The sequence below is a fragment of the Sabethes cyaneus genome, chromosome 3 (genome assembly GCF_943734655.1).
Source record: "Sabethes cyaneus chromosome 3, idSabCyanKW18_F2, whole genome shotgun sequence".
Lineage (NCBI taxonomy): Eukaryota > Metazoa > Arthropoda > Insecta > Diptera > Culicidae > Sabethes > Sabethes cyaneus.
Genome location: NC_071355.1, coordinates 246,295,675 through 246,321,540, shown reverse-complemented (window position 1 = coordinate 246,321,540; position 25,866 = coordinate 246,295,675). Strand labels below are relative to the sequence as shown.

At 43.7% G+C, this 25,866-nt stretch overlaps 6 protein-coding genes across 6 annotated transcripts; 2 read left to right on the top strand and 4 right to left on the bottom strand.

Annotated features, from left to right (window-relative positions):
• The first annotated feature begins 755 nt into the window (after positions 1 to 755).
• LOC128742405 (serine/threonine-protein kinase 40-like) lies at positions 756 to 4,050 on the top strand. The gene is made up of 4 exons (XM_053838755.1): positions 756 to 1,360; positions 1,492 to 1,629; positions 1,920 to 2,473; positions 2,663 to 4,050. The coding sequence occupies exons 1-4, from the start codon at positions 1,019 to 1,021 to the stop codon at positions 3,873 to 3,875; spliced, it is 2,247 nt and encodes a 748-aa protein (XP_053694730.1). The 5' UTR covers positions 756 to 1,018; the 3' UTR covers positions 3,876 to 4,050.
• An 8,745-nt stretch (positions 4,051 to 12,795) lies between these two features.
• On the bottom strand, positions 12,796 to 14,272 carry LOC128744766 (uncharacterized). The gene is made up of 2 exons (XM_053841996.1): positions 14,144 to 14,272; positions 12,796 to 14,084 (listed from the first exon to the last, which is right to left on the bottom strand). The coding sequence occupies exons 1-2, from the start codon at positions 14,270 to 14,272 to the stop codon at positions 13,029 to 13,031; spliced, it is 1,185 nt and encodes a 394-aa protein (XP_053697971.1). The 3' UTR covers positions 12,796 to 13,028.
• Positions 14,273 to 14,312: 40 nt separating this feature from the next.
• LOC128744767 (bolA-like protein 2) lies at positions 14,313 to 16,970 on the bottom strand. The gene is made up of 3 exons (XM_053841997.1): positions 16,832 to 16,970; positions 14,496 to 14,590; positions 14,313 to 14,427 (listed from the first exon to the last, which is right to left on the bottom strand). The coding sequence occupies exons 1-3, from the start codon at positions 16,895 to 16,897 to the stop codon at positions 14,331 to 14,333; spliced, it is 258 nt and encodes an 85-aa protein (XP_053697972.1). The 5' UTR covers positions 16,898 to 16,970; the 3' UTR covers positions 14,313 to 14,330.
• On the bottom strand, positions 14,674 to 16,515 carry LOC128744765 (probable dolichyl pyrophosphate Man9GlcNAc2 alpha-1,3-glucosyltransferase). Its single transcript, XM_053841995.1, has 2 exons — positions 15,550 to 16,515; positions 14,674 to 15,481 (listed from the first exon to the last, which is right to left on the bottom strand). The coding sequence occupies exons 1-2, from the start codon at positions 16,440 to 16,442 to the stop codon at positions 14,794 to 14,796; spliced, it is 1,581 nt and encodes a 526-aa protein (XP_053697970.1). The 5' UTR covers positions 16,443 to 16,515; the 3' UTR covers positions 14,674 to 14,793.
• A 4,825-nt stretch (positions 16,971 to 21,795) lies between the features above and the next one.
• On the top strand, positions 21,796 to 23,796 carry LOC128741395 (dnaJ homolog subfamily C member 21). The gene is made up of 2 exons (XM_053837186.1): positions 21,796 to 22,725; positions 22,790 to 23,796. The coding sequence occupies exons 1-2, from the start codon at positions 21,917 to 21,919 to the stop codon at positions 23,577 to 23,579; spliced, it is 1,599 nt and encodes a 532-aa protein (XP_053693161.1). The 5' UTR covers positions 21,796 to 21,916; the 3' UTR covers positions 23,580 to 23,796.
• On the bottom strand, positions 23,688 to 24,792 carry LOC128741396 (proteasome subunit beta type-6). Its single transcript, XM_053837187.1, has 3 exons — positions 24,631 to 24,792; positions 24,348 to 24,547; positions 23,688 to 24,292 (listed from the first exon to the last, which is right to left on the bottom strand). The coding sequence occupies exons 1-3, from the start codon at positions 24,673 to 24,675 to the stop codon at positions 23,857 to 23,859; spliced, it is 681 nt and encodes a 226-aa protein (XP_053693162.1). The 5' UTR covers positions 24,676 to 24,792; the 3' UTR covers positions 23,688 to 23,856.
• Positions 24,793 to 25,866: the final 1,074 nt, after the last annotated feature.

Here is a 25,866-nt window from a genome sequence, read left to right as displayed (position 1 = left end):
CCAGTTTTGGCGGAGTACAAATGGAAGATGGACAGTAACGGAGGCGTATGTGATCACGAGCTGCAAGCACTACTTAGAGAGATTCTCATCGTACACCTGGCGACAGTTGGGAGACTACGATGGGCCGGTCACGTCACAAGGATGCCGGACGACTGTACAGTGAAATCTGTTTTCTTCAAGAATCCCACCAGCACCAGGAATAGAGGGGCCCAATCCCCAATGTGCTATTAGATGGCTCGATCAGGTTGAAGCCGACTTGCGTCCCAGTAGTCTACATTACTTGAAAGGATTTTCTATTTTATATTCCCGGAATTTATGATGATATTATCTGGAACGATCCGTAGGCACATTTAAACGAACCATGAAGAAAATTCAAGTCGATGGAGAACCCCTCGAAGAAGCGTTTGACACATTTTCCAAGAAGTATTACAAACCATTATTCGCTGAAAAAAAAATCGAAGCTGCAGAAAATAGATTTTTTCAACTATATTCTCATATTAGTGAACACAAATTTAGTGTGTAAGCCGACACGCAAACCTGTTTCGTTTTCCACCCGTTCCGATTCGATCACGGTGGAGTGGAGATGCACTTATTTCCCATCAAAAAGAATTTTGCGCAAAGAGAAACGTCAAACACGTCCCATTTTGTTCGCACGAAATTTACAATCCTAGCCTTTGTTTACATCAGCAGTTTTACTTCACCACCAGTCCGAATCCACACCATTCGCGTTCGCTTCTTCTAGCCTAGCAGCAGTACTACGAGTCTAGTAATTACGCTACATTTTTTCCCATAATCGCGTAATCAGTGGGGTGAAGTATAGTGCTCGCATCGACACTCTCTCTTCCTTGTCGAAAGTTCGTACGTGGTGTTAGCGCTGTAGGCCCGGGTAGTAAGAAGCTCTAGTGCTACGATTACGATCTAACTTCGGATTGGTTGCTGAATAAACAGTGTCGTTTTATAGTGCAAAAGTTCACTTGATTCGATCGTAATTGAGCTACCTGCCAGCCACAGAAGAACAATGCAGCGTAGAAGAGTTCTGGGAAAGCGACTCTATGGTGAATTTACTGCCAATGGATTCAGTGCCAAGCGGAATCGTTCCGATCAGGAAGTGCCGACGATGGAGGATGCTGCTGCTTCTTCGTCGTCCCCGGTGGTGCCGATCCCGGGCAGCGGAATTCGACGACCCAGCAAGGAGATTCTGGCGAAAGTTCCTCGCTACGGTACCCCGGTCGAGCGAAAAAATCGAGTCCGTATGGCCGGACCGTACGTGATCGGTCACGAGCTGGGTACCAGTCCGGGCGTTCCGCAGACCCAGTACCTGGCCAGAATGGAAAACACCAACGAGTTTTACTTGCTTAAGGTTAGTTCTTTTTTTGTGTCGAATGTCGATGCTGCGAATCACACCATTTTTAGCAGCAAGCAAACGCAAACATATTGCTTGTAATGGCTGCCCCTTCGAATGACGACGTTTTTTTTGTGTGTTGTTTACAGATCCTTAGTTACGACTTCGAAACCGAACTGACCAGCAAAGAAACGCAGCAGGGGAAAACGCTGCTGCATACCGAGTATACGCTGCTTTCGCTGCTGGCCGATCTCGACGGGGTCATTCACCATCACGGATTATTTTGTGTGAGTGTTTTTGTGTTAGTTAAAATAAGTGAGGAAGTGTAAATCAGTCAAGAAAGTTCTGTTGAAACCTATTATGTGGTTTGCTAAACTATTGCATCACTTGTCCTCGACTGCCTGCTGCTGCTGCGGCTGTAATGTGTAATGTGATTGTTACGGTTCCATTGTGTGATATTTAGATTGCACGTAGTCAATGCGATTCGAAACTACGCCGCAGGCGGCAATGTTATGCAAAGTTGCACCATATGACGGAACGGAAAAAAAATTTAAAATTATGAACTGTGTATTTTTAGGATTACGCTCTAGAGGAAAAGCAACTCGAGACGGCAGATCGCACCGCCCAATGGATCTACACCGGAAAGGTGAAGCGTCGATTGATTCTGGTGCTGGACTGCGTGCATGCGCACGAGTTCTGTGAGCGTTCGGCCGCGTACGTGAATCTCCAGAAGTACGTCCAGACGCACAAGTTCTCCGAACTGGAAGCATTGATGGTGTTCTACGAAATCGTCAAGGTCGTCGAGCAACTGCATGAGCGCAACGTCATCCATCGGGATCTGAAGCTGAATAACATCGTGCTGAACAGACGCACCAATAAAATTGTGATAACGAACTTCTTCCTGGCGAAACACCTGAACAGCGAGGATGACAACCTGTTCGATCAGCGAGGAAGTCCGGCCTACATTTCACCCGATGTGCTGGGCGGGAAACCGTACAAGGGTAAACCGTCCGACGTGTGGGCACTCGGGGTCATTCTGTACACCATTATCTACGGGAAATTTCCGTTTCTGGATACCACCCCTTCGGCTTTGTTCAAAAAGATTCGCCAAGCGGATTACGTGATTCCAATGTAAGTACGATTGGGTAGTAAATGGTGTGCGTTGAACTTGAACCAAATCGATTGTGCGTTGGTGATGAATGATGAAGGCCATCAAAGTGCGACGTAAAAAAGGCTGTACACGGCAATCGACAAGCAACGTGCATCTGTATTATCTACCAACTTTTCGTTTGGATGTTAATTTCTGCTCGTTTTTTTTAGTGACATCAAAACCAGTTCGCTGACGATTCAGCTGATCAAATCGATGCTAACGTTGAACCCGAGCGAACGTTTCACTGCCACCGAAGTACGCCTCGAGCTCGAACGAACCATCGCTAGCCTGCGCGGTCCGAGGATCGAAATCGATCAGATCGTTCCGGAGGTGGACGACTTCGAGCAGACGGCCGAAGAACGGAACAGCAAAAACACTCGCCAAAACGCCGATGGCAAACCGACCTATCCGAGTCACGAGTTGTCGCGGGAATCGTTCACGCGACTGCTCGAATCGGGCGTCCATCGAAGGGAGAACGAGAGTTTCCTGCGACCGCGGTCGCTAGGAACACGAGTCGGTTCGATGCGAAACAATTCGACCATCATCCGTAGTTTCACTGCCGGAAACCATCGCTTGCCCTTGTTCGGCAATGCTTCCAGAGCAACGACCTCAACTCCAACCCCTATTAGCAGAAATCGTTCAACAAGTTCAAACGAATCGTTCGTTGTCCGGTCTCCAAATAGCAGGCCCGAACTGGTACAGGTCCGCCTGGCTCCAATAAGTTCCCCAACCTATGCTCAAATGCTAGCCGATAACCAACAATTTCAACCACAATTACCGCCGAGCACACTCCAACCTCCGCAGCGATCCGTTCTAGTACAGGTGGACGCGCAAGCATTGAATCAAATCATCAACTTCCAGGATTCGGGCCGACTTCCTTATCCGCTTCTTCCGCCACATCCGCCTTCACCACCGACCGCTGCAGCAACGGCACCGGTTGTCACTGCCCAACCATCACCGGCATCATCATCAGCACCATCATCATCATCACCATCATCGTCAACATCATTCCAAAGCCCAGGTATTCAAAATCTCTTCTCAGCGATGAATGACATGTTTGCGCGGGGCCGTATGCCGCCGCCGAGCCGGGACGATTCACCGGACTTTCAGGGTGTCATCACGCTGGATATGGCCAGCAAAATCGTAACTTGGCTGCTCGCCAACTTCCGAAACCACGCGGTGATTCGGGAAATTTTCGGCAGCACTTCCGGTAATAAGGTCAACAATGTGCTCGAACTGCTGCGCCGGTTCGGCGTACAGATGGAATCCCGAAGCGGAAATGCCGTCATCAAGGTGGAGCAAACGCTCGATATCCTCATGTTTATGACCTATTTGCTGCAGGTTGCCGGAATGAATAATAATTACTTTCTGAACTCGTACTGATTGGGGCCTGGCAGCCGGTCGGTAGTGGTCGGTGTCGTTTGGCGAAGGAGTTCAGAACCAAGTCTAACAGTAAGCACGGTTCAAACGTAAATATTCGATATTCTCGAAGAGACATGAATAATGCTTAGGGCATTTTCCAGTGGAAAGAATTTACTTTGAAATAAAGAACATTAACTTATATCGTAAATGGTGAGCAACGTTCAGTATAATATCACTGTCAAAGCATTTGATTCGCGATGCTCAAATCAGCTGTTCTTGTTCTGGAATGAACATCGAACGACACAGGTGATATCGAGAGATATCAGGTTCGACCTTGCGAATAAGTGTAGTCTATCTTTATCTGAGACGGCAGCTCCGTCACGAAACTAGATACCGCCGATCTGATAAGGCAGTATACTTAAAATAATACACCTGTAACGAACAATTTGGAGAATAATATAGAGAATAACAACCGGTACAGACCTAGGCAAGGCAAACAAAAAATCACAGTGATTATTGAAAATTCTACCTAAATCAACATGTGAATGTCTGGTTTTATCAACAACTTTGGCCGTAGTTTAATTTGAAAGTGGTAAAAGCTTAAATCCAATTCGTAGAGTTTCAAAAACTCTAATAGATATGCAGGCAACTGACCGTCTGAAGGATTCGTCTGTGAACTAGTTTTTGAAGACGTGTTGTGCGAGTTCTTGCATGGTCAACAATCAAGCCGATCGCCCTTTTTTGTGAATAGGAGAAACCACTCTTTCTGTCCATAGATAGATATAGAAATGCTCCACTTGGTATGTATACATATTGGAGCAGCTAAGTTAGGATATGCAAACTTGTCTCGGAGCGAACGGAGGAATATGTAGGCGATGTATCCCGCAAATTATACCTGAAATGGTAGACCCATCGGCAGGATGTAGGTATCGCAACCCCGGTAAGGTAGTATACAGAAACTCTTACGTACCGCGAACATTGAAAATGGAAATACGGAAAGGATCAATCGGTATTGGAAATGGTAAAGAACAAGGAAACGATTGAAAACTTGGTACCTGGAATGTCCGAGCTCTCCATGAACCGGCACGAGCTGGCTTGCTTGCACGAGAGCCACATCGTCTCGGAGTGGAGATCGCTGCTACTCAGGAAGTTCGGTGACCAAATTCCGAAGAAAAGAAGTTCCGTGCACTAGACCCTATTGCCAGGCACTTCTTTCAAGTATGTACCACACATCCACTACAGTGAGGTAGAAAGGCAGAACATGGAATCGGTTTCGTAGTGCTGGAAAAGTAAAAGCAACGAGTTATCTGATGGTTAATATATGTTAAGAATTAAGGGCAAATTCTTCAACTACAGCCTAATCAAATGTGATAAATTCGATGAAGACTAAAGACGAGTTCTACTACAGGCTCGAAAGGACCTATGGAGAGTGCCCAAAACGTAACGCGAACATCATCATCGTCGTATGTAAGATTTGGGCAAGGTTGTCGAACGCGCATTGAAAGGACCCTGCGTTTCAACATCCAGCGGTTGACGGTAGCTGACGTAACAGCAAAACGCGTTAGAAAGCTTGATCAACGAATCGCTGAAAAACTGCCGAATGCCAGGGAGGGACAGATTAGAAAAACCAGCTGTGAACAACAGTCGGGGAACTCGCAAGGAGCTGTGCGAACCCAGTATCCAAAAGGTGACTAAAGTAGGACAAATACGATGGGCAGGACATGTTGGAAACATGCCAGAAAACTACCCTGCAAAGATGGTGTACAGATGGCAGCACCGTCAGCGGGATTGGGACCTTAGGTTAACAACTTACTGTACCCAAAAACAAAAAAAAGCTAATAAAAATGAAAGAAGAAATCGATCTAGATTATTGGCAACGACCTTTAGCATGAAAACACGAATCAAGTCCGCAAGGCGGCTCAACTTGCAAGGGAAGCTGGACGTCAGAAGCTTGAAATCCTGGGGCTGAGCGAGGTCCGCTGGCTGGGTTCTGGCGAACACTGGCAAACGAGATAAAAATGCTGCTCGAGAAAGAGCAGTTGGATTTCAACTGAGCTCAGGGGACCATGCGGCCCTGATGAAATGGGAACCAATAAACGAAAGAATAATTGTTACCAGATTCAGAGCACGGGTTAGAAACCTTACAGCAATCCAGTGCCATATGCGCCAACAGATGCTGCCGACCTGCAGAAGAAAGACAGTTTCTACAGCCAACTCAACAGCGTGGATGAGAAAATTCCGAAGGGAGACATTCGGAACGACTTGGGCGAATTCAACGCGAATATTGGCTCAAAGAATGCAGACCTTGAACGCGTCATGGGACGCCAAGACCTAGGAGGAGACATGAGCGAAAACGGAGAGTCATTTACAGACTTTTGTATTCCTCCATAGACCAGCACATAAGGTCACGTGGGTTTCCTGCGACGGTCGAACAGAAAACCAAATTGACGACAACTGCATCAGCTGAAAGTGAAGAAGCAGTCTTTTTGATGTATGCACCTACTGCAGCGTCGCACGTGTCCAGGACAACGGGAGGAGAAATTTGCGTTTACGATGTCCGCCGTTTGGAGAATCCCGAGATGAAAAGTGCGTTAGTCGAACAACTTGAAACCCTAGTCTCGGAGTTGCCATCTGGAGGAACCATCGAAGAGCAATGGACCGGCATCAAGAACGTCTTCATCACGTCCAGTGATGAAGCCCTCGGCAAAGTGCGAAGCGGATGGAGGGCGTGAAACTTCGGAGTATGATCGACGAACCTCTTTTCGTTATATTGCCATTGGGATGTTCATCGAAGAACTGCTTGCTTTTACTAGCCGACTACCTCACCCTTGTTGGTTTCCCTTTTTGTCCCTACACTACACATGTCAGTTTTTGGGGTGTTGCCCTTATTTACGGGATTGGCTCATTTTTTGACTCCTCACGATCTCTGTTCTCCTGATTATTGTATTTGAATAATTTTGCAGGCCGTTGCTTTTTACTTTCCACCGCTTGCCGGTATACCCTGTCAAATTAACCATTTTGTGCACTCGGGTTTTACCGCGTTTATGATCTGTTTGCAACCAATTGTATCCGCCCATCTTCGAAGGTCGAAACACCTAACCCCAAAGAGGAAGTTAGAGCGTTCCGTAGGGGAAGTTTTTTTCCATGTGTGGACTCATTACTGCGACCAGTATAGTTGATCTATTGTAATATCGCCCGGGTGTTTGCTGTATCAGAGTGGCAACTAGATACGAAAAACCAAATTCCCTGATTTTTCCAGGTTTTTCCCGGTGTTTAATAAAATTCTAGGTTTCATATTGCGATAGAAATTTTAACTGAAAATGTGTTTCGATCATTGGTATTTGAATTGTTTATCAATCTACGAGGTATTGAGAATAATTTCCCCACCTACTCTATTTCCCTAGGCGAATTCTTCAATCACTTTCTCTTATTCTGCCTACCAGCAAATTATACTCCTCCCGTAAGTTCCTTATCTGTTCTTTTTCCCGCGCAAGTTTATTCGCAAATTCAGGCGCAAGCGGAGTTTTAGTGCCCATTGCAGCTAGCTCTCGAACCCGCCGTGGCGCTTTTCCTGCCAGCCACGCGGAAATGTTCATATGTTTAATTTTTGTTCTCCGAGCCATAAGCCATGCAAAAAAGCAGTTTAATTGAGCTAATTTTTAATTTTACTTTACCACTGGTGGCTGTTCTACTTTCTGACCAACGCAGCTTATTTCACTTTGTATGGATTGATCGGGATTTACTCTTCCGGGTCCAAGCTAGAGCCAAAAATTCGTAATGTGGCAGGTAGGGTCGCTACACCCGTATTGCGGTTACAACTTCTAACATTCAACTGTATGGCAAGTTTAAGCACTGCTGTGAGTCAGTGGAATTTCTCCAACATTTTTCTCGAAAGCCAAATTTCGCTGCGGTGCCACTGGCATTTACTTCGATGTTCTGCGAATTATGTCACATGCCGCAAAATGTCCGTCCTGAAACTTCAATGTCATTCGATTCGACATTGACTAACGCCAAACGAAACGCGCAAAGTGAGTGCAAACTAAATTTGTTATATCACTTCACTTGCCTCGCAGAATAAGGCCCTTTGCAAAACACTGAGCTAATTATCGATAACCCAATCTATCGCTTGTGTACCGTACTTATTTATCTATTTCTAAGTGTTCTTGACTACTCAATGAATCGATCATTGGGGTTGTTTGAAAAATTCCCTGATTTTGTTAAAAATTCCCTGATTATTCCAGGTTTTTCCAGGTAATTTCAAATTCCCTGACAATTCCAGGTTTTCCAGGTTTTTCCAGGTAGTTGCCACCCTGTGTATGACCTGCACTGCATTTCTTTTTGCTATAATCGCTATTGAGTGAGCGATGTGCTTATTAAATGTTTATGCGTGCTTGTGTGTATTGGGTTTTACCCTTCCTTCAAATCAAAGCTTGATCTACTTTACCCACTTATTCCTCGCTGCCAGTACTATCCCATATTATAGCCGTACATGGCGAGGACTCATTCGTTCCTCTGACCAGTACACTTAACTATAGGAGGGACTTTAGCACTGTCAAGAGGCTTCTGTGGGTAAATATATAGAATTCAGTATAAAGAAAGGGTGAATGAGTGGCCTGAGAATAAACCCATGCTAAAGCCACTTGACATCGAATGGCATGATTCTACTAAGATTCTAACCCACGACCACTCACTTGTCAAAGCAGACTTGGTAACTTTGGTGATACGGAGCCCCCTAGGGGAAGTTAGAAGGCGCGCGTGCCGTATGGAAGTCGTAGAAAGTCGAACCCCACAGTGAAGAACTTTTATCGCTACACCTTCGTGATATCGCCGGAATATGAACAATCTTAGTGGGGATCGGATAACCTACCCCGGTGGAAATTAAGTTCGTACACGGACAGGGAAAAAGGGACTCATGCGAGTGCTGAGTGCAAGCACGAGGAGTAGTCTTATCCAGCCATAAGCCAGAGTGACCCGAGCGCTTGCCGGTCCGATGTTCCTCTACCTAGTCACCGCCTGCAATCCAGGTTAGGAGCGACTCATGATTATAACGAATTATGTAAGGACGCGGACGGGTCACTAGAACACAAACGCTGACGACTGGATGGAGCCAGAGTGAGATGTCGGCAAGAAAAGGACGGATGAACTTAGGAAAAGCACTCAAGCAAAGATGGCAGCTCCACCACGAGACTCGGTAGCGTGACCCCAGTAAGGCAATCTACCTAAACATACATTAGGACGAACAAGCAAGGACATTCGATTCGGAACATTCGACATGGACAAATGAGGCGAAATAAGAACATGGAATGAATGCCTAATCCCAGGAACTGCAGATCGCTGAATTTCGTGGGTGGTGGGAGGGTACTGCTCGGATGATAAATGGTTGAATAATGCGCTCCAGAACCACCATGAGGTTCCACAGCCTTTTATTCAGCAACTCCTTTCTCAACCTCCTCGTGGTACCATCCGGGATACGTTCCTTAGTGGAAATCGGACAACCGGTGGAAACTAAGGTCGTATGCGGACAGAGAACTTCTCTGAGAGAAGGGGGCACTCATGCGAAGGCTGAAGTGTAAACCCTCCGCCTGCAGGACGGGTCTTCTTGACTCCCAAGAACCAAAGTAGAGGGCCCAAAGCCCCTAAAGGAGGATAGTTTTAATAGCTGTTATCCATGGCTATTATGTAAAAACTTGAATGGATAAACCCCTAATCCAAGGTGTGACGCGACCTGTAAATTCTCTCGCCGCAACGGGGCCTGTGGAGTACCAGCGCGCCCTCCACAGTAATTTGCCCTTGCTGCATCAAGCCGGTCACTGATGCAGTGGACGATTTCTTACCGTGGATGCTCTCTCTGCCGAAAACAAAGAAACGAATGAGGTGGAGAGGAGAGTAGGCGAGGAACAGGACTTGAACGATGCGCTAGCTGAGGTTCAGTCCTTATCCTCGCCTATCCTCAACACGCCGACTCGTTGTGAGTCGACAAACGAAGATGTGGCTCCAACTCGCTACTCACGGGTCGATCTGCCTGATCTCTGACTGTGTGCTGGAGGGTGGGCTGAAACAAAAGGAGAGCCGAATAGTTATGGCCAGTGGGATGGCTGTACAATCGCTCAAACAATATAAAAATATATAACGTCGAGTATCCACCACTGGGTTACTCAAAAGTTGCTGAGTCTCAATAAGAGAGATCTCAGCTAGCTTACCGGTCTTGCGACAGGACATTGTCCGAGTAAATATCATTTACGGAATCTCTGTTTCGTACAAGATGATATTTAACCTCGGAACACTTGCTCTGCAATCGTGGAGCACAAATAGTACGCAGACCGCGGTATCTCAAAAAGGGGAGATCTGGTTGGCGTCGCCGATTAGGGTACGAGGTTCATAAACCTAGTCATTCCTGTAAAATAATAAAACGGGGCATACCACAATAGTTCAAAATACTGAACGCAGTGGTATGAGTCCCCAGCAGAAGAGGGAAGAGGGATCACCATCAATGATGAAACCCTCGGCAAAGTGCATAGCGGGCGGAGGGAGTGGATTTCGAATGAAACTTAGAGGAAGATGGACGAGTAGAGAAAGCGGCTAGGAAAGCTGCCCGTCCGCGATACGCCGAACTAAAGAAGGCTGTTAAACGAGTTTGAAAGCGGGACAAGAGAGCCTTGACTAGCTCCATAGCCGAACAAGGGGAAACCGCCGTTTTAGTGGCGCCAGGATGAATACAAAAATGCCGCGAAAGGACAAAGCTGGTCAGCTACTGACTGACCGCACAGAACAGCTTAAGCGATGAACTGAACATATTGAACAACTCTTTCGAGTTTCAGAGACCAACAAAACCAGCAGCGTATGACGCCTACAGTTCGTCGAAATAATCGCGTCACTCAGAGGCGCCATCACTAGATGAAATTGAAGCAGCCATCAAAAGTACGAAATCCATTAGAGCACCAGGGATAGACTGTATTTCAACCGAGATGTTCAAAACTGACCCATCTTTGTCAGCCCGGATGATGCATCAGCTTTTCAGCAATACTTGGGAAACCGTAATTTTTCCGGTGAACTGGATGCAGGGTATATTGGTCAAAGTCCCTGAAAAGGTGACCTAACTGAATGCGGTAACTGAGTGGGCATCACGTTGCTCTGTATTACCCCAATTTTCAATTAAAACGTTAAATTCGTACTGCTGTATGCCTGCGAAACGTGATGCGTCTCAGTGGAGACAACGTAAAAACTGCAGGTATTTTTTAACGGGTGCCTGCGATATATCATTCGTGCCTGGTGGCCTGACAACTGAATATCCAATGAAGAACTCCATCGTCGATGTCATCAACGGCCGATAGCAACAGAATTTCGTGAACGTAGGTGGAAGTGGATCGCTCACACCTTGAGGAAAGAAGCGATCGAGATCTGCAGAGAAGCACTCGACTGGAATCCACTGGGACAGCGTAGAAAAGGCAGACCCTGATGCTCATGGCGACGGAAATTAGCCGAGGACAACCAGACTGTATTAATTCCAGGATCGAGGTTGTAGACGAGAGTAAAAGCCAAGGCGGGTAACCGTCAGCAGTGGAGATCTCTTGTTTCATCCCTTTGTTCTGCCAGACCGGCGGACATGGACACATAAGTAAGTAGTTTCCTTTGTCGTAAAAGTCTACCAAAAATATTGGATGATGTGATCCGTGTTGTCAGAGCCTCGCATGCCTGGAATAAAAGAGCTCCATAGCCGTTCACTTCAGCCTCTTATCCAACAACTTCTATCCCTTCCTCTGCTTGTGGTGAGCAAACTTAGTGGGGATCGGGTAACCCACCGCGGTGAAAATTAAGGTCGCATACCGACAGGAAAAAAGGCATTCATGCGAATGCAGTCCCACGTCAAATTGCATCACGAAAAAAACGCTGTAGAAAATTACCTAGTTGACCGATTCTTTCAGACAATAAAATATAACCCATTAGTAAGCTTTAGGCATATATATTTGATTTAACTTTAATACCATAACCGTATGCTCGTAGCCTACGCTTAACTTCACTCATAAGGTTCTGTACAACGTGTGGTTGCAGCTTCTTCTGTAGGACGGAAGCTCACATTTTCTTCACGTCTTCCTTAGAATTGACCTCCTTGGGATGCTTCCGTAGTGCCTGCTTTATAATAGCCCAGTATTTTTAATGAGCCTTAGTTCTGGTGCGTTGGGGGGGGGGGGGGGGGGGAAGTAGCTGTTGCGGTCTACTGTAAACTGTTGATTCTATCGCCTGCCGTGTCTGTGATGTCGATCAATGACCAAGGTGACGTCAGCCGCAGTCCCGTTTTAATGGAACTGTTGTTTGCCGTGCTGATTGGACTTTCGAGGTGGAAAATGCCGAGTCGCTGTTGAAACTTCAAGAACCAATGTTCACTTTAGTTTGACGAAACCAATCACTGTGTAACGTCTAGTCCAAGCGAAAGCGAAAGAAACTCTCTACACAACCGACTTCCTAACTCAAACAGACAGTTCAGTAGGGACGGCGGAGGCAACCCAAGAATCAATAAGGGTTTTATTGCACTCTTATCATGATATTTATGACCAATCAAACTAAAAATGTTACTTAGAAATCTTCGCCAGACTATAAACGGAGGCTAGGAAGATTGGGTTATAAATCAATGCGTCTAAAACCAAATTTATGAATTTAATAAGGCAGTTGTGGAGTCTTGTTTTATACAGCCCGCTGTGGTTCAAAGGTTAACCAGTACATGCAATCCACAAGGGCCTCCCCAACCTAAAAAAATACTACCCCCAAAGCCATGTTTAATATTAGGCGCCAATGTTATCATCGATCCACGTGTTAAATGATAGGACTGCAAGGTACTAATTTTTCGATATTTAACTCGCCTCGTTTAACTGTTTAGTTGACCTACCCATGATCTGCCATATCTAATTTCGCATTGTTTTAGAATAAACAAGTTTAAAACTCCAGATATTTTTTGTGCTTACTGTTATATGTTAAAGCGTACATTTTGCAACCTAACATTTTTCGAGTTTTTTGTTGTTGTTACGAGAATAAATAATGCCCCACGATCCAATACTGAGTATTCTACTAACAATACTAAAATGAAATCAAAACTAACTTTAAACAATAGATTGATTAAGCGAGTCCCTTCTCCAATCATTTCGAGCCATCGACTGAGTACTTTCGCTTACCTGCAAGTCGTCATTCGAGCATTCTAAACTTCACTCCCTCACCGCCCAATGTAGTTTCAATGCACTGAAAGCCGGCCTCCCGTAGATCGTTTGTTAGCTCGGTAAATTTCGGTTCGGTTTGGTAGCTGTCCGGTAGAAACACAAGCGCACAGCCACCACCACCAGCCCCAGTCAGCTTGACGTGGAATCCTGCGGATTCGGCAAGCTGAAAAACCTTCTCCAGCGCTGGATGACTGACACCGATAGCTCGCAATAGATTGTTGTTGGTCGAGACGAGTGTACAAAGTTCTTTGAACCGATCGGTTTCGTCTTCCAGAATGGAGACTGCATCGTTGACGAGATGTCCCATAGCGTCGAAAATAGATTCCATCATTTGCGGGTGTTTTTCTTTCATCGCAAAAACGTTTGCTACCATTTTTGAGGTCGATCGGTTAACCATTGTGTCCACAATCAGCAGGCGGATGCGCTGTCTAAGCGTAACCGTTTCGTAAGGCACACCACGCGTGAACTTGATCAGATTACCGTAGGTGCATATGGTGTTGTCAACTCCCGACGGCCGCTCGTGCATTACGATCTCCGAATCGAATCCCCATTGGGAGATTTTTCCCATTATCACCGGATCGTTCTGCAACGAGAAACCGCCGACATTGGCAGCATTGAGCTCTTGTTTAACAATTTGCGACAGCACAAAGGTGCCGGCTGAAAGGCAAACACCATAACCGGCGGAACTGCCGAGTCCGGCACCGATACTAATGACCGATTTGATCGTGAATCGAAACCCAAACGGTAGAGAATTGATCCCTTCCGCTTGCAGTACACGGTTCAGCATGTAGAGAGCTGTACCGAGAGCGAAACGTTCTTTAGTGGAATCAGCTGCCGGTTGGGTGGTTACGTATTGTTGGAAGACAAACGTTTCGGTGCATTTCATTTTCTGAAGAAAATCCAACGGTGCAAGGTTTGCTCCACAATCATATTCGCTTAGGAAACGATTGAATGATTCTAACGATAGCGACGAAGTGAAGGGTATGGAAGCGAACTCGAGTATTATTTCCGGTTGTTTTAATTTCTGAAATGTTGAAAAAAATATAAATAAACTAAGTGGAGACTGAGGGGAATAGTTCGAACCGTAAATGTGAGGTAGGTTCTGAGTCCAATAGGACCGGCAATTGCTGGTTTGCCGTAGACAACGGAGTGCTCCCCGTGGAGGATAACCTTCCCCGGGGCTGATATTTCAAAGGCATCTAGTGAGGACATGACCTGGAAATGTTAGGCTGCAAAATGACACCGAACACCGGTTGAAAGTAGTTGGACGTTAGTGACCTTCCGAAGCCCACTGTTCCGGTGTGTACGTTTTCTGCGAGAATGCGTGAATGGTTTTCAGTTCTTCAGCCAGGGCAGCGTTTACGAGTCTGAAAAGCGAAAAAAATATGGAAGCATGAGTGAGTGCCTGAAATGGTTGATGAACCATGATTCTTACCGGTGTCGTTGGAGAAGCGCTTTTCCTTGAAACTGTGGTGACACGATAACAGCACTAAATTTTCCTCCACAACCATCAGATTCATCTGTTATTTCCTACAAAAAAAAAAAACAAGATACCTAAGTCACAAATGTTTGGTTAAAAAAATATCCGATGTCAAATTGAGTTGTTTTCGTACTGTTGTCCATAGAGACGGCTACTCGCAGCCTACTGCATATTGTTGGAATTCTTCAATAGAATAGATTAACATAATAAAAAGTACGAAACCTTACGAAACAATGTAATCAACGCTCTCAGTTTATTTCCGTTTTCTTTTGTCTGACTTCTTATGGCTAGTCACATTTGAATTATCGTTCGTCACGAACTGTAGATAATTGTAGTAGATAAAAAACAGTACGAAGTGTGCACAGCTGTACGCCGAGATGAGAAGCGGCCACAGAAAAGGCAAATGCCGGGGAGGTTGAACGTAAACGAAACAAATCAGAAGTATCACTTGTCCTACTGTGAAAGTGTAGAACCCGTGTAATAAAGCCGTGTTGACAAGTGATTTTTTGCCAGGACGATTTTGAAGCAATGAATTTAAGTTAAAACAATCCAACAGGAAGCTCTTTTTGGAAGACTGAAAATTATTCAGTGCAAACAGAGATACTTTAAGTACTCCAAAAGATAGAATTGTTAACGCAACATAAGCACTTAATAAACTGTCTTTGTGTAAGAGAGGTACCATGCTGAAAGTGGCCACCTGCAGAAACCAAAAACACTGAAGAGGGCATAGCTGAAACAGCAGCATCACCGGTAGGGAAACTAGCAGAATAGACTTTTCGTGAACTTGAAAACTAAGCAGAAAGAAACCAAGTGACGAATTCACTAGAGCCAGTAAAAAATTTCGCTTCGATGGTCTGAAAAGCAGAGCTAAGCTGCTTGGCAAAACAGCGCACAACGTGCAGCACAGACAAATCAAAGCCATCCGGGCGTTTTCGAAATTTCTGAAACAAAAAAAAAATGTTGCAATTAGGATCATAACCGAAAATAACATAGTTTTAAATTAACTTACTTTAATTTTATGAAAACATTAACAATGCACCAGATATTCGCAACTTTATCTTCAAAAACACCCCTCGCAATCGGAAACACTCGATGAATGACCTGAACGGTCGAATCAATCGAACCCAACCAAGGGCTCCATATGGCGGCAAATGTTAGCAGAACTACCGTGCCTAGCACGGTGAGATTTAGCACGCCTTTCTTAAAATCGAATCCTTTCGAATGTTGAAAACACCATCCCAGCAAATAGAAAAAGAACGGCAGCGCATGATACAACTCCATCTGCTTATAGTTGAGGGCGGCCACAAACAGCGCCGACCCTAGGAGGTTCCTATCCGCGAGCAATGCTGCAATCGCCAACGCAGCCAAACCGAGTGACACGTTGTTGTACTGAAAGTGTCCATTATCGATCAGGATTTGACCAGGATATAGGAGCGCCACGGCCATGCCAAGCAGATCACTGCCGGTGGTTTCACCACCGAAAATTTTACGACGAACCACATAGCAAGCCAACACGAGAGCCGGTATGTACAACAAACCATCCACTAGCAGGACGGTGTTCCTCATGAAATTTTTGTGTACCCCCGTAGTGATACCGCGCGATTCATGCAACCTCACGAAAGAAGGATCCTGTGCCATGGCCCATTTTCCGAGCAGAAAACTATGGTAAGCCGTCAGCGGGGGATAGTCCAGTCCCCAGTACAGGAGATCATTGTCGGTGCTGTTCTCGTACCACTGTCTCACTGGAAGGTTTACGGTAACTTCCTGCCAATGTCGTTGAGCTTCGAAATCGCCATACATTGGCGGTTTGCTTTCACCCGAGTAGGAATGCAACGAAATGACGGCACGCAGGAGTATCCCGGTGGCCACTAAAGTGATTAAACTGACGCTGCTTATGGCCATCGTCGAAAACTGGTGCCGGCCTGCCGGCAAAACTGTTTAAAAATGTTCCACGTAGCGCAACTGCGAGGTAACTAGTTTAATATTTCTGTTGTTTATAGGCACGGTGTTTTTTCATTGAAATTTTTGTTTGAAAATAACATTTTATTTCAATTTTTACATGGACAAAAATGTTTATTCATGAGTAAAAGGAAACAGATGGAATTCAAAAATTTGTTTTTCTATAGTTTGATATACTTTATCGAAAATGTTTAAAAATATTACTGTAATTCTTTTAGATTGAGCCACCGACTATTACATTTTGACAGTCGAAGCAGTGGCTAAAGCGCATTGTTCACCACAAACCGCATTATGTTACAGACAAAATATGTATACGTGTCCGATTAACTTACCACATGAGTAGCTTGCAGTTTCTCGGTCAACTTTTGCCTCAAATACTCCTCTGTGTATCCAGACATTTCGGAAATAGATTCAATGTAAGCACGAAGAGAAAAATGGTATTGTTAATAGTCACGTTTTTAGGATGCGCTTACCGCAGCTACTGTGTTTACCTTTATCACTGACAAACCAGAACCCGACAAAAGTGAAGCAAAAAATGTCCTGCAAACAGAGAACGAGAACAAAACGCGTTTTGTTCTCACCTCTCTCGTTTTCGTTGCGCAAAGATAATTTTTTGTCTTTCAAACCCTTGTTTTTTGTCACGCAATGAAACTCCGACAAAATTTGTTCGTGTTGCCAAACGATTTAAAAAAGCAACATTATAAAGGTGCATTTTTTTAATTTTTGAAACTTGTGAGATTGTTTTTCAATCATTTCATTGAATATATTCGATATTACCATGAACTCGCGCTGGCTGGTATGACTTCCTTAATTTTGAACATTTTCAAACTGAACCCATAATATGACGAGGTGACGATTATCCAGAGAACATAAAATTCCCTGACTTTTCCAGAATTAACCAGAAATAATTTCTCCTTAATTTCTCTTTGATTGATTGTTTTACAGTTTTTGCGTTGTCTCCGCTGAGACGCATCACGTTTCGCAGGCATACAGCAGTACGGATTTAACGTTTGAATTAAAGATTCGGGTTTTCGTACGTAGAGTGATCTGGTTTGAGCGCCAAATGTTTCGCAGACCTGCAAAGGCACCCCTGGCCTTCCTGATCCGTGTGGCTATATCAGTCTTGGTACCACCATCTGGCGTTGTTTGGCTACCAAGATATTGAAAGGCGTCTGCCTGCTCAACTTGTTGTCCCGCTTCTGTGAAGTTGGTGGAATTGTCAGTGTTCACTACCATTAACTTAGTTTTCGCTACATTGACTGTGAGACCTGCTGCCTGGGAGCTCTCGGAGAGGTCGTCTAACTTGCTCTGCATATCGTTTCGGCGTTGTGTGAGCAAGACAATGTCGTCGGCTAGGTCGCGGTCATTTAGCTGCTCTATCGTTAGAGGATTCCAAGGCAATCCTTGGTTTGGTCAAGTGTCAATTGATTGCTCCTTCTCATTCAAAACGATGAGAAACAGAAGCGGTGATAACATGCAGCCATGTCTCACGCCAGTAGTGACCAGTACCCAGGTAACCAATAAGCATTTCCAATGCAATTTAAATGTTAGCCAATAAGCATTTAAGTTGCCTTAAATGCTACTTAAATGCTATTTTGGCAAAATATGCGGCTACTTTACGGCTAGCCCTCCTATAGTGCTGGCAATGCTTATTTGCAGCTAGTTACTGACAAGAAGAATTTAAATAGAATTGTGGATGCGAATTTACAACAGTTATGCAGTCAAAATGCTGATAAACAGCAACCTGCAGTATAACACGCCAGGGATGCTAATAAACGATTGATTTACTGCTTATACTAATGCTTATTGGTTACCTGGGTAGTATAGGGTCGGACAAGACGCCGTTCGTTGTGCAAAACCTTGCACGAAAACACCTCGTTCCTAGTCTCGATGAGATGAGCCAGCTTATCTGGAACTTCTCTACGCCTAAGTGCGCCCCAGATTTTTTTTGTGGTTGAGTCGGTCAAATGCTTTTTTGAAGTCAACGAATACCAGCAGAAGAGAGTCCTGGAATTCGTTGATCTGCTCTAATATAATATAGAGCGTTATGATATGGTCTACACATGATCGACAGCACCGAATCCAGCTTGCTGTCGTCGGAGAATATCGTCAATCTTCTCCTGGATTTGGTTGAGAATTACCTTACAGAGTACGTTGAGAGTAATACAGAGTAACGTGAAGCCACGCCTGTTACCGCATTTAGCTAGGTCTTCTTTTGACGTAGGACTACGTCTTACGGCAAGTTTTGAGATAGGGTGTCATTCCAAAAAATGAAAAAATGCGGGCGTCACGAAAAATGAAAGGTTTTGAGCGCTAATAGCTCAGCGGTTTTCCGATCGATTTTCAATATTCTTACGCCAATCGATCGGAAAATCTTCTAAGAATTGACCCAAATGAAGAAAAGTATGGATTCTTGATGTTGAACTATTGAAAAATTGTAAATAATGAACCTATGTTTTAACAGAATTCTCGCTTCGTGATTGGTTGGAAGATTCTTTACGATGATCTAAACCTATACCAATTTGATATCTGTGCTTGGGAAGTAAGGCAAAACAAGTGACAAAGCTTCCTCATTTCAACAAGATTTCTTAAAACCGCGGTACAACCTAGACCATTTTGATGTCCTTGCTTGGGAAGTACGCCAGAGAGAGTGACAAAGCCCCATCGTGCCAACAGATTTCTTACGAACGCGATTAAACCTAGTCTAATCTGATGTCTGTGTTAGGGAAGAGTTCCAGAAAAAATGACACAAGTTCGTTGTCCCAACAGATCGCAAATTCTTTACTGCGTGACGATTAAACCTCGGCGAATATGATATCTGGGTTGGAAAAATGTGCTACAGCTGTAGTGTTCGGTTATAATATGACTCTGTACTGCCACAAAAGACGATCATTAAGACTGTCGCAGTGGCCTTTTAAACCAATGCCCTTCTGGCATACAAAAAAAAATATCACTCTGTATGAATACGCAGGCTTGCCGTTTCATTAGAAGTGTAGTGAAAAGATGTGCTGTTGATAAAATAGGATTGAATTGGTAAAATCCTTTCAACGTGGGAAACCATGGATAATAAAAACAATCTTTAATTTCAGTAAGGTAGCAGGAAAGTAATAGTTTGTGTTCTTGATTTTGTTCAATTGTTTCCAAATGCACATAGAAATAACTCTGAAATATTTGAGAATTGAACGTATGCAATGTTACTACTTTGATAAATGTTACATACATAGCATGTATATATGTTGCATATAGCATGTATACATGCAGAATCGAATGATTACAAGCATGAATAAATGCTGCTACTACAAAGAGACTTACGTAGTCCTGCGTCACCTATATATGCGGTCGTGTCTTGTACACAACCCGTCTGATTTTTAGGGACTTTCTGGGCTGTGCTGGGCTGACAAAGATGCGTCAGCTTTGAGCTCGTCTTTTGAGCATCTCGACTGAAATACAGTCTATCCCTGACACTCCATTGGATTTCATGCTCTTGATGGCTGCTTTACTTCATCCTTCAGGAGATGGACTGTCCTGTATATTATTTAAATCGACTAAAACTGAAATGTATGATGGGAAGTGGTTCTAGAGAAAACAACGTTCGTCTCCTTCAGACAAGGATTATTTATAGCAATGAACTGAATGTGGTTGATGAGTTCATATATAGGGGATCTCTGGTCAACGCCGGTAAGAAGATTCAACGGCGCATTCAAGCTGGAGGTCAGGCTTACTTTTCCCTCTACAAAACGCCCAAAGCTGACGATGTACAAAACGCTAATCAGATTGGTAGTCTTCTATGGGTTTGAGATTGTGACTTTGCTTACGGAAGACATACGTGCACTTGTCGTATTTGAACAAAAGGTGCTGCGGACTATTTTTGGTGGAATACAAACGAAAAGCGGACAGTGGCTCAGTCATATTAATCACAAATTGTAGGCACTACATGGAGAGATTCCCATTGTACACCTGATGAAAGACTGTGGCAGTGAAATTTGTTCTTTTCCCAACGCGCTCGATGGCTCGACCAGGTTGAAGCCGACTTACCTGTGTCCAGGCCAGGGCCTTTAATTATCACCGAATTTCAAACAAAACAGAAAATCTTTTTTCTCAGCATACATTGTTTTTTATGCCTCTGAGTTTCGTATGTACATCTCCACAGCGATTTTCATCGTAGCATACAAGTTCAATATATCGTGAAAATAGAACAGGAGAAAGTGATTTTCAAATCCACAAGGTGATATTCACTTCAGGAAAAAAAAAATTTTAAATGCAGTAAATGAAAAGAAAAATCTTATGTCCAACAGCTGAACGCAATAGATGCTAAATAACAACATAAATTTTTTTTATTGATTTTCACTGCTCAAACGTGAATATCAGTTTGTTACAATATCACAGGGCGCTGATATTATATATTCTCGTGCATGAAGTTCATGCTTGCTGTATATAGTTATTATGTACGTTTGATCAAAGCAAGCAGATTTTCAATGCAAGGTAGACTGATAATCCAGAAGTTTGGACGTTATGCTGATGAATATTAACAGCACTGGTCCAGGCGCTCAACGAATTGACGGAGCACAGTGGAGCAAAATTAATGATACAGTCTGTCCAACAGAGAACAGGTGGGCTCGGGCGAAAAGGGGCTGCGCGTATAACTACAGTAAGAAATGTCGCGTCGCGTCGCGACCTTCACTGAAACAAGAACCATGGTATTTCGCACCATTTTACAGAAAACGTAAATCATTTCGGCGTAAATCGTTTGTAAGTACCATGAAAAAACTATTCAAAGTTACAATGATTCTTGTACAAGTAACATGTTTTCAGATGATTTTGCCACCTTTCATGTAATGTCTAGTAATTTTGACTACGACTTTGTTTTGACCAGAACACTGCTTAAGTTAAACAGAAATCTTTTTTGAAAATATTGGTAACAATTACCATGATCCTTGTTTCAATGTTTGACCTAATGATCTGATGTAGTCCTATACGCCACCCATTTGTACAACCCTTAGGGCTGTATACCTTGTAGTTTTTTGAAATGACACCCAGCCAAACCTTGCCGTAAGACGTAGTCCTACGTCAAAAGAATGTTTTTTTCGTTGTACATTTCTGTTCAGGGTGGGTTCATATATCGAAAATAAAAGTTGTCGGCAAGGTTGTCGGATTCCATTATCGCATTTGCTTTTCACCTAACAACTAGAGTCAAACTGTGAGTGCACACAAATTGGAACTGTCAAAGAGAACAAAACAAAAAAGATAACATGCTTGTTGCTAGCTCTTCTGCGCTTACCACTGCTTCAGACCGATTTCGCTTCGTTCGACGTTTTGTGTCTTGAGTGTCGAACAGATTCGTCCGCCCCGCCGTCAGTAAACTTTCGTAACTTCGGGGTACATATAGAAAGCGTGTTTAGATTTCTACTCTGAGCGCCATGAAGTGCCACTACGAGGTGCTAGGAGTTGGACGTACGGCCGACGATGACGAAATCAAGAAGGCCTATCGAAAGCTGGCGCTACGCTGGCATCCCGACAAAAATCTGGACAACCCGGAAGAAGCCAACCAGCAGTTTTTGCTAGTACAGGCCGCTTACGATGTGTTGTCCGATTTACAGGAACGTGCCTGGTACGATAACCACCGCGAGCAGATTCTACGAGGTGGACACACGAATTACGAGGATAATTCGTTGGATTTGTTCCAGTACTTTACTACGGCTTGCTACAAAGGATTCGGTGATGATATGGGAGGATTTTATGCCGTTTATGGTGAGGTGTTTCATACCATCGCGTCGGAGGAAATTGAATTTCTTGATGATGAGGAAGATTTTGATGCGATACCAAAGTTTGGTAACTCCCAGAGTGATTACGAAACGGAAGTCCGACAGTTCTACGGGTATTGGGAAGGGTTTTGTACGAAGAAAAGCTACGCTTGGCTGAATCCACACAACATAAGCGAGATTCGCGATCGAAGAGTTTTGAAGGTAATTGAAAAGGAAAACAAGAAAATTCAACAGAAAGCTAGAAAGGAAAGAAATGAAGAGATACGATCGCTTGTACTGTTTGTTAAGAAGCGAGATAAGCGCGTACAAGCGTACAAGAAACTGTTGGAAGAACGGGCTGAACAGAATAGGATAAAATCCCAACAGAATCGATTAGAGCAAATCCGGAGAAAACAGAAAGAGATTGAGGAACAACAGAAAAACTCATCCAATGTGTTCAATGAGGCATACGAAGAACAATTGAGGCATGTTTTAAATGGAATAAAGAGAACTGGTTTGTTAAAAAATGATTAATTTTACATTTTGCAGGAAATTGGAAGCTTCCTATGCGGACATATCGGATCAATCGCATGACGAAGGGGATCAAACAATGCAATCCGTCGGAGACGCAATGGCCGGACTAATAGTAAGCCAAAACGAAAATGGAGAAGAAAACTTTTATGTTGACGACCTCTATTGCGTAGCGTGTGACAAAATGTTCAACAATAGGAAATCTTTCGAAAACCATGAATCTTCTAAAAAACATAAACAAAACATACAACTTCTTAGGGAACAAATGAGAAAGGAAGACGATGAGTTGGCATCCGAGATGCCAACAGAAGAAAAAAGCGATCCAGAAGTGAGCGATGAAGAAACCCAAGAAGTGGAATCCAAACGAAAGAAGCCAAAAAACAAGAAAAGGCTTCCGAAAAATGTACAAATTTCTGAAGACCACGATGAACAGCCGCATGATCTCCATTTACCAGGTGCAATGAAAGAACCTGACAGCGGCGATGATTGGTCTGATATGAAAAAAGGCAATAAAAAAGGAAAGTCCAAGGCTAAGGACAGTGGCCAAAGTAAAACCAAGGTGAGCAGCGCGGCGGCTGAGAAAGCTCCAGATGAGCAGCCAAAAGAACAGGATGAAAAAACGGAAGAAAAACCTGCTGACGATGGGCGACCATCAGAGCATAAATGCGTTACATGCAATGAGAAGTTTGGATCCAAAAATAAACTTTTTAACCACTTAAAGCAAACCGGCCACAGCGTATATATCGACAAACTAAAGGCTCAAAAAGCCGAAGTGGACAAGAGCAAAAGTGGTAAAAAGCGGAAGTAGTGATAGTATTTTAAAGTAATTTGTACATAAATCAAAGGCTGTTTGTTTTAATTTCATCCTGCGATGAAACAATATACCTAAACTACTATTCAAAAAGAGGGTTTGCACCGTAAACGTTTTAGAAAGCACCAGTAAGAAATGCTAAGTTACATACGACATTTTGTGATCCACTTATCCTAACTGTATTGTAATGTTTCAACAAGACAACACGCAAAAATTGGACTTTCCTTGTATATTATTTATTGAATTGAGAAATTACCTTTTATAAATCTTCCACTCAAGCCTTGACAAAAACCGACGGACCAGCTTGCACCGCAGCGATGTTTTCCGCTTCTCTGGGTGCGAAAAACACCTGCCGTTCGACACCATCCTTGTTGATAATACCGATACGGCAGACGCCTCCAGAGCTGCCATCATGGTACATTGCGTGATAGATTGCTTTCTTCACAAACTCCACGCATTCCTCCTTGGCCATACCCTCGCGGTAGTGCTCCTTGACGAAGCCATAGATGAACGAGCTTCCAGATCCGCCGATGGTGACGCTCTGTCGAATGTGCATTCCTCCCAGCGGAATGGAATAAACTTGTCCGCCCAGCTTTTTGTCCCAACCAGCCACGATAATACCGGCAACTAGCGAGTCCCGATAGTTATAGCAATACTGGCGGAACTCATTAGCAGCGTCTGCCACCAAAGACTGCTCTCCGGTTTGATTCCTGAAGAAAATAAAATCTTATATCTGAAAACATCTGAAGTTAAGTTTAAACATACTCATGATAGTAGAGAGAATATGCCACAATGTCAGCAATCGCTTGCGTATCAGCAGCAGATCCGGAACGGCAACAGTAAATATTATTAGTCAACTTGGTTAGCTTGTCCGTTACACGGTTCGCAACGTAGGTTCCAGTGCTGGTACGAGAATCGGCCCCAATAACGACACCACCATCAAATTCCACGGCCATAATTGTGGTCTGAAAGGAAAGCAGGGTGCCATGAGACGGCAGTTTCCGATAGTTAACCTATCATGCAAGCGGAATGAGTCCGGCGAACTTACACCAGTACTGTGGGGAGCATCTCTCCAGTCGTTAGCACAGTCCATTTTTATTTTGTCTTTAGGAGCACGTTTATTACTAAAAAGCTACTAAATTTACGCTGTTTTGAGCAGAAAACACAACTCAATACCGAAAATGTTTACAGAATCGACTGCACACGGGAAAATAATGACAAAGCGAGTTCGAATTGAAACTTGAAACCTCTGTCATAACGCACCGTAACGCATCATAACGCTTTAAGTTTGACTTTGACAGCAAATGAATGATGTACTATGTACAAGAGGAAGGGTAAGGCGAAAGATCCAAATTCTTAAGAGGATAATATTTATAAACGACTAAAATTTTAGAAAAATTAGTTATATTTTTCATTTCAGATTTTAATTCTGCAGTCTTTTCCGCTTATTTTGATATTAATTTTGAAATGATCCGACCACGGGAAGTGCCCGAAAAGCGATCATACACATACGCATTCCAGTACGGTGTGAAACAACCTCGACGGAATAGAACGCCGCTCCTGAAAAACCACGATTTTCAAACTTTATGTACTTTTTACTCAGAAACTACACAACGTATTGGAACAAACTTTTTTTTTTGTTTTGTTGGTAGGAACTGGACAGACTTTCATAACTTTTGCACTTTGTCAACAAAATACAGCTTGAGAATAACGAAAAAGAAGGAAAGATGGCCAAAATATAAAGTTCTGCTTCTTTTTTCTCTGGTTGTGTTTCGTTTACAAAGCTCAAAAGTTATAAAAATTGTTGTCAAGCTATTACCAACAAAACAAAATAAAAAGTTTGTTTTAATACGTTGTGTAGTTTCTGAGAAAAAAGTACATAAAGTTTGAAAATCGTGGTTTTTCAGGAGCGGCGTTTTATTCCGTCGAGGTTGTTCCATACCGCACTGGAATGCTTATGTGTACACTCAAAATAATTTTCACGTCGAAATTACGTGAAAAGTTATGTGATTATTTTCCATCTACTTACTTACTTAATTGGCCTAACGTCTTATGACAAGGCCTGCGCAGTATAATTTCTCCATCTGTTTCGGTCCATGGCAACTGATCTCCAATTCCGCGGGCACCCAGTGCTCGCCAGATCTCGCTCCACCTGGTCTTGCCACCTCGCTCGCTGTGCCCCTCTTCGTCTTGTTCCTACCGGATTTGATGCGAAAACCATTTTTGCAGGATAGTTGTCCGGCATTCTAGCAACATGTCCTGCCCAACGTATCCGTCCAGCTTT